At 48.0% G+C, this 18,706-nt stretch overlaps 1 protein-coding gene across 4 annotated transcripts in view; it reads right to left on the bottom strand.

The window, feature by feature from the left end:
• The window catches only part of SPAG16 (sperm associated antigen 16), a 1,801,610-nt gene that overhangs the window by 836,822 nt on the left and 946,082 nt on the right, over positions 1–18,706 (bottom strand). For all 4 annotated transcript variants that reach the window (XM_063933150.1, XM_063933149.1, XM_063933151.1 and 1 more), the window contains one exon: positions 3,906–4,091. In XM_063933150.1, the coding sequence (XP_063789220.1) occupies positions 3,906–4,091 (186 nt within the window). The remainder of the gene's footprint in view (positions 1–3,905; positions 4,092–18,706) is intronic.

Genomic DNA, 18,706 nt, shown 5'->3' with positions numbered 1-18,706 from the left:
GACAGGGTCAGCGTCTCTGCAGCTTCTGAGGAGGGAGAAGATGGTGCTGGTCAGATCTGTGCGGCTAAGCCACGCCCCCTACATGGCGCGCTTCAGTCCCGCTCAAAACACTGATTATACTGGCAGGGGTCCCTGAACTAGTGCCCGGAGCACAGTTACTATACATGCCAGTCTGATCTGAGGTCTCATGCTGCCCAGGGCGCCCCCCCTGTGCCCTGCACCCTGCAGTGCCGTGATAAGCGTGGGAGCATGGCGTGCAGCGCGGCCGCTGCGCGGTGCCTCTTTTGCCGTCACTGAAGTCTTCTGCCTTCTCATACTCACCTGGCTTTCTATCTTCCGGCTTTTGTGAGGGGGCGACGGCGCAGCTCTGGGAACAAGAAGCTAGGTGTACCGTAGTGATCGAACCCTCTGGAGCTAATGGTGTCCAGTAGCCTAAGAAGCAGAGCCCTTGAACTCTTAAGAAGTAGGTCTGCTTCTCTCCCCTCACTCCCACGATGCAGAGAGCCTGTAGCCAGCAGGTCTCCCTGAAAATAACAAAACTAAATAAAGTCTTTTTCTGAGAAACTCAGGAGAGCTCCTCAGTGTGCATCCAGTCTCACTGGGCACAGAATCTAACTGGAGTCTGGGGGAGGGGCATACAGGGAGGAGCCAGTTCACACCCATTCAAAGTCTTATAGTGTGCCCATGTCGCCTGCGGATCCCGTCTATACCCCATGGTTCTTGAAGCATCCCCAGCATCCTCTAGGACGTATGAGAAAATACATTACCATTGATGGTATAATACGTTGATGGTATAAAAATAATCTGTTAGGGATCCATTCATGGTTTCACCCCCTGCTTTACTATGGAATGGGCTGCATGCCAATTAGCAACTGGGGGTGGTGCTTTGTGGGTGTCAGCGGGTGGAGCTATGCTCCATGTCCCGACACAATGTAAGATAAAAAAACCTGTTTGTTCTTTACATAATGACACTATTCAGTGCAAATTGCATCCTTAAACCCCGCACCAGCTCACTTCACTAGGAAAGAGGGAGCAATGGAAGAGGTTGGCCTCCATCTTCAGTGAGTCCTAGAGAACTTCCCCAAAATATGGCATATACAAATCAATATATTAAAGCCCATTGAAGGTGAAAATTCACTTTATGTTCATTGCTTTGTAAGCTACAGCTGTCAGACATGCTCTAGCAGGATATTCTGGTACTTGTAGCTCCAAAGCAGCTGGAAAGACACAGGTTGACTATCTTTGGTCCCATTTTTGTAATATTAGAAGACTGCAGTATGCACCCACACCAGTGCACCATGGGGGTCATTCCGCGTTGATCGTAGCTGTGCTAAATTTAGCACAGCTACGATCATCTTCCCTGACATGCAGGGGGACGTCTAGCACAGGGCTAGTCCGCCCCGCATGTCAGTCCAGCCCCCCCGCACAAATATAAAAGCATCGCACAGCGGCGATGCCTTTGTATTTGAGGAGTAACTCCCGGCCAGCGCAGCTCCTGCGGCTAGCTGGGAGTTAATTGTCGCTGCCACTGGCCGAATAGGCTGCGTGAGACGTCACGCAGACGCCGCGGCCCGCCCCCCCAACGGTCCGGCCACGCCTGCGTTGGCCGGTCCGCTCCCCCTAAACGGCGGCTTAACGCGGCCGTTCATCCTCCTCCCGTCCAGCGATCGCCTCCGTCTCAGAGGCGATCGCTAGGCAACGAAAGCTGAGGCACGGGCGCATGCGCAGTTCCGACCCGATCGCTGCGCTGCGACAAACTGCAGCGAGCGATTGGGTCGGAATGACCCCCTATATCGCTATCCACTAAAGGTTAGCTGTTTCCCTATCAATTGTGAAAAGCAGCTTAAAGCTCACGCCACCATATGTATTGGTCTGGAGCGGGCCTGGAAGAAATACATATTTGTTGTGAGGGAGCTCGGCATTATCATAGTATGAAATGAGCTTCTTGATGAAATACGACGTTCCTTTCAGCTGCTGAGGAGAGAGATTACGCTCGCTAAGGCAGTTATTTAGTGGCTATTTCTTATTTACTGTTTATCACAGCCTGGTTGTAAGAGAGACAGTTGACGGTACGCCGTGATATGCTGCCGCTCACCTGCGGTATTTTAAAGTTTTATTATGTTTTCCTGCAATCTTGTATTTGATGGATGACACTTACAAGCTCCCGTTTGAACAACTTACTGAGCAGGAAGGAAGAGGAGAAAAGGTCATTAAGGAGTTGAGCCATTTTAACCTTTGCTGTCAGGAAGCATGACACGAACTTGCTACTTATGACTGAGGCCGCAGCTCTGTCATTCAGAATGTCGGGTCTATAAGGGGATAACGGGCCGAGACTGCAAGGTGAATAATTGCAAAAATAGAGACTGAGAGACACGTGTGACCTTAGACAAGTCTGTTTTCTTGTGTCCTAGATATCGGCGTTACGGTGGGAATAGTAACCCAAGACCATACATGAAAGCCATACAGGAAAAAGCCAGCACAACACTGCTTTCGCCAAGTGAGAAAGCATAACATTTACCGTAACATGTTATGTGTAGGAGTGACATAACCCCCTTACGGTTAATGTACACACGAAGAGATCTAGAACAGAACGCTCAGCACACATCTCTCCCCCCGCTCAGCACTCAGCGCGATGTGTGCGCTGAGCGAGGGGGACACTCACTTTACCCAGCGGTGAAGTGAGCGATCTGTCTAGATTGTGCATGCATGCAGGCCAATCTAGAACCGGCGATAGCGAGGCGCGGGGCCACCCGTCGCTATTGCTATGGAGCATACACACAGAGAGATCTGATCTCTCCGTGTGTACCACCTTAATAATAATGTACAGAGAGTTATTTTAACATGATAGAAATTAAATATTATCAAAAACTAAATACATTTTACAGTGACTACAGAATCTGATTTTTTTTAAGTCAAATATACTGAAAACAGATTAGAAATGAATATTTAGGTGCACACATTTAAGGTAAGGAAGTGGCATTAAAGGGGTGTAGTATGTTATGTCAGCAGGGTGAGCGCAGAAGGGCCCCTTGCGGGCTCGCTGCGGGTACGGTGGCGCGCCTGTGCACCACGCTATTTATTCTCCATCCAGGGGTGTCGTGGACACCCCAAGAGGAAGAATAGTTGTTGGTATGCCGACTGTCGGGATTCCGGCGTCGGTATGGTGAGCGCCGAGATACCGACAGCCGGCATATCAAATGCCACCCGATTGAAGACTATAGAGCTAGATCCCCATATAACTTAAGGGTCTATTCATGAAGCAGTGAAAAGTGAGGAGAAGTGAGCCAGTGGAGAAGTTACCCATGGCAACCAATCAGCATTGAAGTAACATTTGTAATTTGCATACTATACAATTGTACGGAGCAGCTGATTGGTTGCCATGGGCAACTTCTCCACAGGATCACTTCTCCACTCTTTTCACTGCTTCATGAATAGAGTCAGACCCCATAATTACCTTGTAATCTTTATAATCAAGTGACGGCACATGTAGATGCTGCTTAATTGTTGAATAAACAGATTGGGTAAATGGAATACGTCTTTCTTGTCTTTGTCAAAATACATCTCAAATTGTCCAGTGATATACAAAATAAAGACAATGCAAAGCTTAAAATATAATAGTTTCATACACTGAGTGGCATGGTGGCACAGTGATCAGCACTGCTGCTGCTTCACACCACTAGGACTATGGGTTCAATTCCAACCAGGGTACAGTTTGTGTGACATTTATATTTCCCACTGCATGGCTTTCCACCGGATGTTAGGGATACCTCCCACATGCCAAAAATGTAACGTAGTGAGTGTACAGAATTTAGATGGTAAGTTCCACTTTCCCAGGGACTGATGTCAATTATTAAACATAAAGTGTGGCATAATATAATGTTCCAAAAAGATTCATAATAACTCACCTGTTGAGATCCCATATTTTGCTGTTGTTATCCAAGGAACAGGAGGCCAGGAAGTCCCCGCAGGTGTGCCAGGAGCAGCCCCATACTGCATGCGTATGGCCTTCCAGGGTCAGGACACACTCTGACTTTGCAAAGTCCCAGATCCGAACTGTTGTGTCCCCAGAAGATGTTGCCAGCTTAGTGCCGCTGTAAGGAGTACAAAGAACAATTGACACATTGAGATCCAGAGCAAAGTTGACAGTCATATGTAACATGAAAAAATTATTTAACTTTCTAACATTAGATTAATTAAGGCTATTCATCCTCACCTAATTAATATAATAGCAAGTGAACCTACTTTTGTGTAAATTAAGGTTCAGGGCTATTCATTTTACAGGGATCGCAGGAGATATCACAGACACACTATCTCCTGCTTTCCTTTAATTCCTGATCTGGACCGCTGTCCTCATACACAAGTATGGGGACATAAATTCAGTAAGCTCTGAAAATACAATTTTCTGAGCTTGACTGCGGGAACCAGATAATGGCCCTCATTCCGAGTTGTTCGCTCGGTAATTTTCTTCGCATCGCAGCGATTTTCCGCTAATTGCGCATGCGCAATGTTCACACTGCGACTGTGCCAAGTAAATTTGCTAAGAAGTTTGGTATTTTACTCACGGCATTACAAGGTTTTTTCTTCGTTCTGGTGATCGTAATGTGATTGACAGGAAGTGGGTGTTTCTGGGCGGAAACTGGCCGTTTTATGGGTGTGTGTGAAAAAACGCTACAGTTTCTGGGAGAAACGGGGGAGTGCCTGGGCGAACGCTGGGTGTGTTTGTGACGTCAAACCAGGAACGAAACTGACTGAACTGATCGCAGTGGTAGAGTAAGTATCGAGCTACTCAGAAACTGCTTAGAAATTTCTAATCGTAATTTTGAGAATCTTTCGTTCGCAATTTTGCTAAGCTAAGATTCACTCCCAGTAGGCGGCGGCTTAGCGTGTGCAATGCTGCTAAAAGCAGTTAGCGAGCGAACAACTCGGAATGAGGGCCAATATGTTTATATGGCATTTGTTTCCGCACCCCACTCCTTCCCTATGGAAAGGAATCCCGGTTGCGAAGACGGTTCCATGCAGATCCCATTGCTCTGCACCTTCCGCTGGAAGTCATGCAGTAGCACTGTGGAGAAAGGAAAGTAGAACTGATACCCAGCTTAAAGTTTAGTTTATAAAGAAAAAAAATGCCATAATGGTAAAATGACAATTATCTAAAACAAAAATCTAAAAAAAAATATATACACTGCTCAAAAAAATAAAGGGAACACTAAAATAACACATCCTAGATCTGAATGAATTAAATATTCTTATTAAATACTTTGTTCTTTACATAGTTGAATGTGCTGACAACAAAATCACACAAAAATTATCAATGGAAATCAAATTTATTAACCCATGGAGGTCTGGATTTGGAGTCACCCTCAAAATTAAAGTGGAAAAACACACTACAGGCTGATCCAACTTTGATGTAATGTCCTTAAAACAAGTCAAAATGAGGCTCAGTAGTGTGTGTGGCCTCCACGTGCCTGTATGACCTCCCTACAACCCACACAAGTGGCTCAGGTAGTGCAGCTCATCCAGGATGGCACATCAATGCGAGCTGTGGCAAGAAGGTTTGCTGTGTCTGTCAGCGTAGTGTCCAGAGCATGGAGGCGCTACCAGGAGACAGGCCAATACATCAGGAGACGTGGAGGAGGCCGTAGGAGGGCAACAACCCAGCAGCAGGACCGCTACCTCCGCCTTTGTGCAAGGAGGAACAGGAGGAGCACTGCCAGAGCCCTGCAAAATGACCTCCAGCAAGCCACAAATGTGCATGTGTCTACTCAAACGAAAAGAAACAGACTCCATGAGGGTGGTATGAGGGCCCGACGTCCACAGGTGGGGGTTGTGCTTACAGCCCAACACCATGCAGGACGTTTGGCATTTGCCAGAGAACACCAAGATTGGCAAATTCACCACTGGCGCCCTGTGCTCTTCACAGATGAAAGCAGGTTCTCACTGAGCACATGTGACAGACGTGACAGAGTCTGGAAACGCCAAGGAGAACGTTCTGCTGCCTGCAACATCCTCCAGCATGACCGGTTTGGCAGTGGGTCAGTAATGGTGTGGGGTGGCATTTCTTTGGGGGGCCGCACAGCCCTCCATGTGCTCGCCAGAGGTAGTCTGACTGCCATAAGGTACCGAGATGAGATCCTCAGACCCCTTGTGAGACCAAATGCTGGTGCGGTTGGCCCTGGGTTCCTCCTAATGCAAGACAATGCTAGACCTCATGTGGCTGGAGTGTGTCAGCAGTTCCTGCAAGACGAAGGCATTGATGCTATAGACTGGCCCGCCCGTTCCCCAGACCTGAAACCAATTGAGCACATCTGGGACATCATGTCTCGATCCATCCACCAATGCCACGTTGCACCACAGACTGTCCAGGAGTTGGCGGATGCTTTAGTCCAGGTCTGGGAGGAGATCCCTCAGGAGAACATCCGCCACCTCATCAGGAGCATGCCCAGGCGTTGTAGGGAGGTCATACAGGCACGTGGAGGCCACACACACTACTGAGCCTCATTTTGACTTGTTTTAAGGACATTACATCAAAGTTGGATCAACCTGTAGTGTGTTTTTCCACTTTAATTTTGAGTGTGACTCCAAATCCAGACCTCCATGGGTTAATAAATTTGATTTCCATTGATAATTTTTGTGTGATTTTGTTGTCGGCACATTCAACTATGTAAAGAACAAAGTATTTAATAAGAATATTTCATTCATTCAGATCTAGGATGTGTTATTTTAGTGTTCCCTTTATTTTTTTGAGCAGTGTGTATATATATATTTAAATAATAAAACAATTTATCTGTGAATTTTCTTCTGTTATCTCTGCACTGACGTGGAAACAACAGAACACATACTACAGTGGTTCCTGTACCAGTCATAGCGGTGGTGACCCACTGATATACAGTACAGGGCAAAAGCCCCATCACCGGAGAAAACACCAGTCTGTTTGGCCAGCCACAGGGATTTCCACCATATGATACTTACGTAAACATACATAAAAAAGGGATAACAGACAAAATAAACTACAAAACCAAACAACTAATAAACAACAATAGAACAAGAAAAATAAGATTTTAAACCTACCGGTAAATCTATTTCTCCTAGTCCGTAGAGGACGCTGGGGACTCCGTAAGGACAATGGGGTATAGACGGGCTCCGCAGGAGATAGGGCACCTAAAAAGAACTTTGACTATGGGTGTGCACTGGCTCCTCCCTCTATGCCCCTCCTCCAGACCTCAGTTAGAGAACTGTGCCCAGAGGAGATGGACAATACAAGGCAGGATTTAGCAATCCAAGGGCAAGATTCATACCAGCCCACACCAATCATACCATGTAACCTGGAACATACATAACCAGTTAACAGTATGAACAAACAACAGTAACGGTCCAAGACCTATTCCAACTGTAAGATAACCCTTATGTAAGCAACAACTATATACAAGTCTTGCAGAATTTCCGCACTGGGACGGGCGCCCAGCATCCTCTACGGACTAGGAGAAATAGATTTACCGGTAGGTTTTGAAATCTTATTTTCTCTTACGTCCTAGAGGATGCTGGGAACTCCGTAAGGACCATGGGGTTTATACCAAAGCATCCAATTGGGCGGGAGAGTGCGTATGACTCTGCAGCACCGACTAAGCAAACGCTAGGTCCTCATCGGCCAGGGTATCAAACTTGTAGAATTTAGCAAAAGTGTTTGACCCCGACCAAGTCGCCGCTCGGCAAAGCTGTAATGCCGAGACGCCTCGGGCAGCCGCCCAAGAAGAGCCCACCTTCCTAGTGAAATGGGCTTTAACCGAATTTGGTACAGGCAATCCAGCCGTAGAATGAGCCTGCTGTATCGTATTACAGATCCAGCGAGCAATAGTCTGCTTCGAAGCAGGTGCGCCAATCTTATTAGCAGCATACAAGACAAACAGAGCCTCTGTTTTCCTAATTCTAGCCGTCCGGGCTACATAAATCTTTAAGGCCCTGACTACGTCCAGGGATCTGGAATCCTCCAGGTCACTTGTAGCCACAGGCACCACAATAGGTTGATTCATATGGAATGAAGAAACCACTTGAGGCAAAAATTGCGGAGGTGTCCTCAATTCAGCTCGATCCACATGAAAAATCAAGTAGGGGCTCTTGTGTAACAAAGCCGCCAATTCTGACACTCGCCTTGCTGATGCTAAGGCCAACAACATGACCACCTTCCAGGTAAGAAATCTCAACACAACCTTGTTAAGCGGTTCAAACCAGTGTGATTTTAGGAACTGCAACACCACGTTCAGGTCCCATGGTGCCACTGGAGGCACAAAAGGGGGCTGGATGTGCAGCACTCCCTTTACAAACGTCTGGACTTCTGGAAGAGAAGCCAATTCCTTCTGAAAGAAAATCGAGAGGGCCGAAATCTGTACCTTAACAGAGCCTAATTTCAGGCCCATATCCACTCCTGTACAAAAAGAAGGAGAGTATACACTGCGCCCACAGATAACAGCAGTGAAGGTGTACAAGGAGATGTCACTCTTTCTCCACCAAAACACTTAGAACAAAAACAAGAGTCCACCTTCCGCTGCGCTATCCGTAAGTCCTTAAATTACAATTATTCAAGCAAAAGAAATAAGTCCCAAATTCTTAAAGTTCATAAAGGGGAATCCTCCACAATCTGGGTGATTATAGATAAATGGGACGTGGGAATCTTCAATCAACAATACTTGACAGAAGTCTGGTCTGCAAATGTAGAAGGGGAATTCTATGTAGGTACGCACCGTACTCACATGTACAATGTGCGTGCTGTATTCATAAAGGTATCTTTCTCCCTCGTGCAGCTTGAGTCTCCTCCCTTATGGGATCCCCTCGACAACAAAGAGATGAAAAAAAGAAGGGGTGGGAAACCCCAATGGTGTAATACGTTCAATATAATAAATCGGATATATTCAAAACTGCCACAGATGTTTTAAGTCTTATTTGTGATTAGGTGCGTACCCAACTCACATGAGCAGAGACGTAATGCTCCTATAAAGGTATCTTTTATTAATTCAGGAAAAAATAAGAATTTACTTACCGATAATTCTATTTCTCGTAGTCCGTAGTGGATGCTGGGGACTCCGTCAGGACCATGGGGATTAGCGGCTCCGCAGGAGACAGGGCACAAAAGTAAAAGCTTTTAAAATCAGGTGGTGTGCACTGGCTCCTCCCCCTATGACCCTCCTCCAAGCCTCAGTTAGGATACTGTGCCCGGACGAGCGTACACAATAAGGAAGGATTTTGAATCCCGGGTAAGACTCATACCAGCCACACCAATCACACTGTACAACCTGTGATCTGAACCCAGTTAACAGCATGATAACAGCGGAGCCTCTGAAAAGATGGCTCACAACAATAATAACCCGATTTTTGTAACAATAACTATGTACAAGTATTGCAGACAATCCGCACTTGGGATGGGCGCCCAGCATCCACTACGGACTACGAGAAATAGAATTATCGGTAAGTAAATTCTTATTTTCTCTGACGTCCTAAGTGGATGCTGGGGACTCCGTCAGGACCATGGGGATTATACCAAAGCTCCCAAACGGGCGGGAGAGTGCGGATGACTCTGCAGCACCGAACGAGAGAACTCCAGGTCCTCCTCAGCCAGGGTATCAAATTTGTAGAATTTTGCAAACGTGTTTGCCCCTGACCAAGTAGCAGCTCGGCAAAGTTGTAAAGCCGAGACCCCTCGGGCAGCCGCCCAAGATGAGCCCACCTTCCTTGTGGATTGGGCATTTACAGATTTTGGCTGTGGCAGGCCTGCCACAGAATGTGCGAGCTGAATTGTACTACAAATTCAACGAGCAATCGTCTGCTTAGAAGCAGGAGCACCCAGCTTGTTGGGTGCATAAAGTATAAACAGCGAGTCAGACTTTCTGACTCCAGCCGTCCTGGAACATATATTTTCAGGGCCCTGACAACGTCTAGCAACTTGGAGTCCTCCAAGTCCCTAGTATCCGCAGGTACCACAATAGGTTGGTTCAGGTGAAACGCTGACACCACCTTAGGAAGAAACTGGGGACGAGTCCGCAGTTCTGCCCTGTCCGAATGGAAAATCAGATATGGGCTTTTGTAAGACAAAGCCACCAATTCTGACACTCGCCTGGCCGAGGCCAGGGCCAACCGCATGGTCACTTTCCATGTGAGATATTTAAAATCCACAGATTTGAGCGGTTCAAACCAATGTGATTTGAGGAATCCCAACACTACGTTGAGATCCCACGGTGCCACTGGAGGCACAAAAGGGGCTGTATATGCAATACTCCCTTAACAAACGTCTGGACTTCAGGAACTGAAGCCAATTCTTTCTGGAAGAAAATCGACAGGGCCGAAATCTGAACCTTAATGGACCCCAATTTGAGGCCCATAGACACTCCTGTCTTCAGGAAATGCAGGAATCGACCGAGTTAAAATTCCTCCGTGGGGGCCCTCCTGGCCTCACACCACGCAACAATTTTTCGCCAAATACGGTGATAATGTTGTGCGGTCCCCTCCTTCCTGGCTTTGATAAGGATAGGAATGACTTCCTCCGGAATGCCTTTTTCCTTCAGGATCCGGCGTTCAACCGCCATGCCGTCAAACGCAGCCGCGGTAAGTCTTGGAACAGACAGGGTCCCTGCTGAAGCAGGTCCCTTCTTAGCGGCAGAGGCCATGAGTCCTCTGTGAGCATCTCTTGAAGTTCCGGGTACCAAGTCCTTCTTGGCCAATCCAGAGCCACGAGTATAGTTCTTACTCCTCTCCGTCTTATAATTCTCAGTACCTTGTGTATGAGAGGCAGAGGAGGGAACACATACACTGACTGGTACACCCACGGTGTTACCAGAGCGTCCACAGCTATTGCCTGAGGGTCTCTTGACCTGGCGCAATACCTGTCCAGTTTTTTGTTCAGGCGGGACGCCATCATGTCCACCTTTGGTCTTTCCCAATGGTTCACAATCATGTGGAAGACTTCCCGATGAAGTCCCCACTCTCCCGGGCGTCGGAATGAACACTGCTGACAGTGCTATCACCTGATTTTCCGCCCAGCGAAGAATCCTTGCAGTTTCTGCTATTGCCCTTCTGCTTCTTGTGCCGCCCTGTCTGTTTACGTGGGCGACTGCCGTGATGTTGTCCCACTGGATCAATACCGGCTGACCTTGAAGCAGAGGTCTTGCTAAGCTTAGAGCATTGTAACTTGCCCTTAGCTCCAGTATATTTATGTGGAGATAATTCTCCAGACTTGATCACACTCCCTGGAAATTTTTTCCCTGTGTGACTGCTCCCCAGCCTCTCAGGCTGGCATCCCTGGTCACCAGGACCCTTCCTGAATGCCGAATCTGCGGCCCATTAGTAGATGAGTACTTTGCAGCCACCGCAGAAGAAACACCCTTGTCCTTGGAGACAGGGTTATCCGCTGATGCATCTGAAGATGCGATCCGGACCATTTTTCCAGCAGATCCCACTGAAAAGTTCTTGCGTGAAAACTGCCGAATGGAATCGCTTCGTAAGAAGCCACCATTTTTCCCAGGACCCTTGTGCAATGATGCACTGACACTTTTCCTGGTTTTAGGAGGTTCCTGACTAGCTCGGATAACTCCCTGGCTTTCTTCTCCGGGAGAAACACTCTTTTCTGGACTGTGTCCAAAATCATCCCTAGGAACAGCCGATGTGTCGTCGGAAACAACTGCGGTTTTGGAATATTTAGAATCCACCCGTGCTGTCGTAGAACTACTTGAGATAGTGCTACTCCGACCTCCAACTGTTCTCTGGACCTTGCTCTTATCAGGAGGTCGTCCATTTTCTTTGAAGAAGAATCATCATTTCGGCCATTACCTTGGTAAAGACCCGGGGTGCCGTGGACAATCCAAACGGCAGCGTCTGAAACTGATAGTGACAGTTCTGTACCACGAACCTGAGGTACCCTTGGTGAGAAGGGCAAATTGGGACAAGGAGGTAAGTATCCCTGATGTCCCGGGACACCCTATAGTCCCCTTCTTCCTGGTTCGCTATCACTGCTCTGAGTGACTCCATCTTGATTTGAACCTTTGTAAGTGTTCAAATATTTCAGATTTAGAATAGGTCTCACCGAGCCTTCTGGCTTCAGTACCACAACATAGTGTGGAATAATACCCCTTTCCTTGTTGTAGGAGGGGTACTTTGATTATCACCTGCTGGGAATACAGCTTGAGAATTGTTTCCAATACTGCCTCCCTGTCGGAGGGAGACGTTGGTAAAGCAGACTTCAGGAACCTGCGAGGGTGAAACGTCTCGACTTTCCAATCTGTACCCCTGGGATACTACTTGTAGGATCCAGGGGTCCTGTACGGCCCCAGCGTCATGCTGAGAAACTTGGCAGAAGCGGTGGAGGGCTTCTGTTCCTGGGAATGGGCTGCCTGCTGCAGTCTTCTTCCCTTTCCTCTATCCCTGGACAGATATGACTCTTATGGGGACGAAAGGACTGAGGCTGAAAAGACGGTGTCTTTTTCTGCAGAGATGTGACTTAGGGTAAAAACGGTGGATTTTCCAGCAGTTGCCGTGGCCACCAGGTCCGATGGACCGACCCCAAATAACCCCTCCCCTTTATACGGCAATACTTCTTTGTGCCGTTTGGAATCTGCATCACCTGACCACTGTCGTGTCCATAAACATCTTCTGGCAGATATGGACATCGCACTTACTCTTGATGCCAGAGTGCAAATATCCCTCTGTGCATCTCGCATATATAGAAATGCATCCTTTAAATGCTCTATAGTCAATAAAATACTGTCCCTGTCAAGGGTATCAATATTTTTAGTCAGGGAATCCGACCAAGCCACCCCAGCTCTGCACATCCAGGCTGAGGCGATCGCTGGTCGCAGTATAACACCAGTGTGTGTGTATATACTTCTTAGGATATTTTCCTTGAGGACGGCCCTATCTGGAGACGGTACCGCCACTTGTTTTGATAAGCGTGTGAGCGCCTTATCCACCCTAAGGGGTGTTTCCCAACGCGCCCTAACTTCTGGCGGGAAAGGGTATACCGCCAATAATTTTCTATCGGGGGAAACCCACGCATCATCACACACTTCATTTAATTTATCTGATTCAGGAAAAACTACAGGTAGTTTTTTCACACCCCACATAATACCCTTTTTTGTGGTACTTGTAGTATCAGAAATATGTAACACCTCCTTCATTGCCCTTAACAAGTAACGTGTGGCCCTAAAGGAAAATACGTTTGTTTCTTCACCGTCGACACTGAAATCAGTGTCCGTGTCTGTGTCTGTGTCGACCGACTGAGGTAAATGGGCGTTTTAAAGCCCCTGACGGTGTTTGAGACGCCTGGACAGGTACTATTTTGTTTGCCGGCCGTCTCTGTTGACATTATCACGTAATTCCTTGAATAAGCCATCCATTCCGGTGTCGACTCCCTAGAGAGTGACATCACCATTACAGGCAATTGCTCCGCCTCCTCACCAACATCGTCCTCATACATGTCGACACACACGTACCGACACACAGCACACACACAGGGAATGCTCTGATAGAGGACAGGACCCCACTAGCCCTTTGGGGAGACAGAGGGAGAGTTTGCCAGTACACACCAAAAACGCTATAATTATACAGGGACAACCTTTATATAAGTGTTTTTCCCTTATAGCATTTTAATATATATAGTCATATCGCCAAATAAGTGCCCCCCCTCTCTGTTTTAACCCTCTTTCTGTAGTGCAGTGCAGGGGAGAGCCTGGGAGCCTTCCCACCAGCATTTCTGTGAGGGGAAATGGCGCTGTGTGCTGAGGAGAATAGGCCCCGCCCCCTTTTCGGCGGGCTTCTTCTCCCGTTTTTCTGAGACCTGGCAGGGGTTAAATACATCCATATAGCCCCCAGGGGCTATATGTGATGTATTTTTAGCCAGAATAAGGTACTATCATTGCTGCCCAGGGCACCCCCCCCAGCGCCCTGCACCCTCAGTGACCGCTGCTATGAAGTGTGCTGACAACAATGGCGCACAGCTGCAGTGCTACCTTATGAAGACTGAAAAGTCTTCTGCCGCCGGTTTCTGGACCTCTTCATTTTTCGGCATCTGCAAGGGGGTCGGCGGCGCGGCTCCGGGACGAACCCCAGGGTGAGACCTGTGTTCCGACTCCCTCTGGAGCTAATGGTGTCCAGTAGCCTAAGAAGCCAATCCATCCTGCACGCAGGTGAGTTCACTTCTCTCCCCTAAGTCCCTCGATGCAGTGAGCCTGTTGCCAGCAGGACTCACTGAAAATAAAAAACCTAACAAAACTTTTACTCTAAGCAGCTCTTTAGGAGAGCCACCTAGATTGCACCCTTCTCGGCCGGGCACAAAAATCTAACTGAGGCTTGGAGGAGGGTCATAGGGGGAGGAGCCAGTGCACACCACCTGATCCTAAAAGCTTTTACTTTTGTGCCCTGTCTCCTGCGGAGCCGCTAATCCCCATGGTCCTGACGGAGTCCCCAGCATCCACTTAGGACGTCAGAGAAATGGGGGTGATGCATACCCCAAACTCACGTTCTGCAGGATTCCTGAAGACACATCAGGGTTTCTTTAGAGGATGGTTCTCCTGCCCCTTCTCTGTTGTACTCTCCCCAGGGCCACCAGATATGTAGAACCCACAAAGAAGGAAGTTGTTTTAGGGTAGTGTATTTATTTATTTGTTAAAAGCAATTTAAAACAAATAAATTCTTCATAAAAGCATAATCCACCATGCAAACAGATAGGGGAACACGACCAAATACTGGGAGGTAGTTGTAAAAAACAGACCTGGGGTGCGGTACGTCCGGATTCCCACACTCCTAAGTGCTGATCTCCTGGGTATTGGGGTGTGCCGCCTGGACTACCAACGCGTTTCAACTTAAAAAGTCTTTATCAAGGTGTCTGAATTAATAAAAGATACCTTTATAGGAGCATTACGTCTCTGCTCATGTGAGTTGGGTACGCACCTAATCACAAATAAGACTTAAAACATCTGTGGCAGTTTTGAATATATCCGATTTATTATATTGAACGTATTACACCATTGGGGTTTCCCACCCCTTCTTTTGTCCATATCCACTCCTGTCTGTAGGAAGTGGAGAAGACGACCCAGATGAAAATCTTCCGTAGGTGCATTCTTGGTCTCACACCAAGACACATACTTTCGCCAGATACGGTGATAATGTTTTACCGTCACCTCCTTCCTAGCCTTTATTAAAGTAGGGATGACCTCTTCCGGAATCCCCTTTTTTGCTAGGATTCGGCGTTCAACCGCCATGCCGTCAAACGTAACCGCGGTAAGTCTTGAAATACACAGGGCCCCTGTTGCAACAGGTCTTCCCTCAGAGGAAGAGGCCAGGGATCCCCTGTGAGCATCTCTTGTAAATCCGAGTACCAGGCCCTTCGAGGCCAGTCTGGGACAACGAGTATCGTCTGTACTCTTCTTCGTCTTATGATCCTCAACAGTTTTGTGATGAGAGGAAGAGGAGGAAACACGTAGACCGATTTGAACACCCACGGTGTTACCAGAGCATCTACTGCTACTGCCTGAGGGTCCCGAGACCTGGCACAATACCTCCGAAGCTTTTTGTTGAGGCGTGATGCCATCATGTCTATTTGAGGAGTTCCCCAAAGACGCGTTACATCTGCAAAGACTTCTTGATGAAGTCCCCACTCTCCTGGATGGAGATCGTGTCTGCTGAGGAAGTCTGCTTCCCAGTTGTCCACTCCCGGAATGAAGACAGCCGACAGAGCGCTTACATGATTTTACGCCCAGCGAAGGATCCTTGTGGCTTCCGCCATCGTGACTCTGCTGCTTGTCCCGCCTTGGCGGTTCACATGAGCCACTGCTGTGACATTGTCTGATTGAATCAGAACCGGTAGGTTTCGAAGAAGACTCTCCGCTTGTCGAAGGCCGTTGTAAATGGCCCTGAGTTCCAACACATTGATGTGTAGACAGGACTCCTGGTCTGACCAAAGACCCGGAAAATTTTTTCCCTGTGTGACCGCTCCCCATCCTCGGAGGCTCGCGTCCGTGGTAACCAGGATCCAATCCTGAATTCCGAACCTGCGACCCTCCAGGAGGTGAACACTTTGCAACCACCACAGGAGGGACACTCTGGCCCCTGGGGACAGAGTTATTTTCCGATGTAAGTGCAGATGGGACCCCGACCACTTGTCCAGAAGGTCCCATTGAAAATTCCTTGCATGGAACCTTCCGAAGGGAATGGCCTCGTAGGCCGCCACCATTTTTCCCAGAACTCGAGTGCATTGGTGAACTGACACCCTTTTCGGTTTTAACAGGTCTCTGACCATGTTCTGGATGTCTTGGGCTTTCTCTATTGGGAGGAAGACCTTCATTTGTTCCGTATCCAGTATCATACCTAGGAACGGTAGTCGAGTTGTCGGAATCAACTGTGACTTCGGTAGATTTAGAATCCAACCGTGTTGCTGGAGCACTCTCAGAGAGAGCGCCACACTGCTCAGCAATTTCTCCCTTGATCTCGCTTTTATCAGGAGATCGTCCAAGTATGGGATAATTGTGACTCCATGCTTGCGCAGGACCACCATCATTTCCGCCATTATCTTGGTGAAAATCCTCAGGGCCGTGGAGAGTCCAAACGGCAACGTCTGAAATTGGTAATGACAATCCTGTACAGCGAATCTCAGGTATTCCTGATGGGGGGCATTTATGGGGACATGAAGGTACACATCCTTTATGTCCAGAGACACCATAAACTCCCCCTCCTTCATGTTGGCTATTATCGCTCTGAGTGATTGCATTTTGAATTTGAATCTTTTTATGTACAGGTTTAGGGATTTCAGATTCAAAAGAGGTCTGACCGAACCGTCCGGTTTCGGGACCACAAATAGGGTTGAGTAGTAACCTCTTCCCTGCTGGTGCAGGGGAACCTTGATTATCACTTGCTGTATACACAGCGTTTGAATTGCAGCTAACACTATATCCCTTTCCGATGTGGAAGCTGGTAGGGCCGATTTGAAAAATTGGCGCGGGGGCACCTCCTCGAATTCCAATTTGTAACCCTGGGAAACTATTTCCAACACCCAGGGATTCAGGTCTGAACTGACCCAGGCCTGACTGAAAAGTCGAAGACGTGCCCCCACCGGTGCGGACTCCCTCAGGGGAGCCCCAGCGTCATGCTGTGGGTTTTGGAGCAGCCGGGGAGGACTTTTGTTCCTGGGCACCTGCCGAAGCAGGTGCTCTTTTGCCTCTGCCCTTACCTCTGGCGAGGAAAGAGGATCCCCGACCTCTTCTGGACTTGTGCGACCGAAAGGACTGCATCTGATAGGGTGTTACTTTCTTTTGCTGTTGGGGAATATATGGTAAAAAATTTGATTTACCTGCTGTAGCTGTGGAAACCAGGTCCGTCAGCCCATCCCCAAACAATACATCACCCTTATAGGGTAGTACTTCCATATGTTTCTTGGAATCCGCATCACCCGTCCATTGGCGAGTCCATAAGGATCTTTTCGCTGAGATAGACATGGCATTGGCCCTAGAAGCTAGCAATCCAATGTCCCTTTGAGCATCCCTCATAAATAAGACTGCGTCTTTTATGTGGGCTAGAGTTAAGAATATAGTATCCTTATCCATATTATCAAATTGATCTGTCAGCTCATCTGTCCAAGCTGCAATTGCGCTACACACCCATGCCGACGCAATTGTCGGTCTTAGCACAGCCCCCATATGAGAATAAATACACTTTAAGGTAGTTTCTTGCCTGCGATCTGCAGGGTCCTTTAGGGCCGCTGTGTCAGGAGACGGTAGCACCACTTTCTTGGACAAGCGCGTCAGGGCCTTGTCCACAGTAGGGGATGATTCCCAAATCTCCCTGTCCTGCTTAGGGAAGGGGTATGCCATATAAATTCTTTTGGGGATCTGCGGTCTCTTGTCCGGAGTCTCCCAGGCTTTCCCAAATCATTTAATTCATGAGATGTGGGAAAATTAATAATCTGTTTCTTTTCCTTAAACATGTGTACCCTTGTGTCGGGGACCGAGGGTTCATCCTCAATATGTAACACATCCCTTATTGCCACAATCATACACTGAATGGTTTTAGTCACCCTAGGGTGCAATTTTACTTCGTCGTAGTCAACACTGGAGTCAGAATCCGTGTCGGTAGTAGTGTCTTGTTTTAAGGGACGCTTTTGAGACCCCGACGGGCCCTGTGAGTCGGTCCAATCCGAGGATTGACCCCCTGATGTCCCCCCTAATTCAGCCTTATCAAGCCTTTTATGTAAAGATGTCACACTTGCATTCAACATATGCCACATGTCCATCCAATCCGGAGTCGGCACAACCGACGGGGACACACCACTCATTTGCTCCACCGCCTCCTTGGAGAAGCCTTCCGCCTCAGACATGTCGACACACAGGTACCGACACCCCACACACACACAGGGATTAACCTATAAGGGGACAAAACCCCAACCACGCCCTTAGGAGAGACAGAGAGAGAGTATGCCAGCACATACCCAGCGCTTAATAACACTGGAAAGATATGACCAGATAGCGCTTTTATATATCTATAAAATGATCAGATTCCCACTCACTGCGCTCAAAATGCCCCCCTCCTCTTTTTTTCCAGCCTGAATGTTCAGCAGAAGAGAAACCAGGGAGCCAGCGTTTTCCTCATGCAGCTTCTGTGGAGAAAATGGCGCTGGTTAGTGCTGGGGATCAAGCTCCGCCCACCCGACGGCAGGCTTCGGTCCCAGTGATTTTTTTAT

Source organism: Pseudophryne corroboree, chromosome 7 (genome assembly GCF_028390025.1).
Source record: "Pseudophryne corroboree isolate aPseCor3 chromosome 7, aPseCor3.hap2, whole genome shotgun sequence".
Taxonomy (NCBI): domain Eukaryota; kingdom Metazoa; phylum Chordata; class Amphibia; order Anura; family Myobatrachidae; genus Pseudophryne; species Pseudophryne corroboree.
Note: the sequence above shows the minus strand (reverse complement) of the source record. Positions and strands in the feature narration are given on the sequence as shown.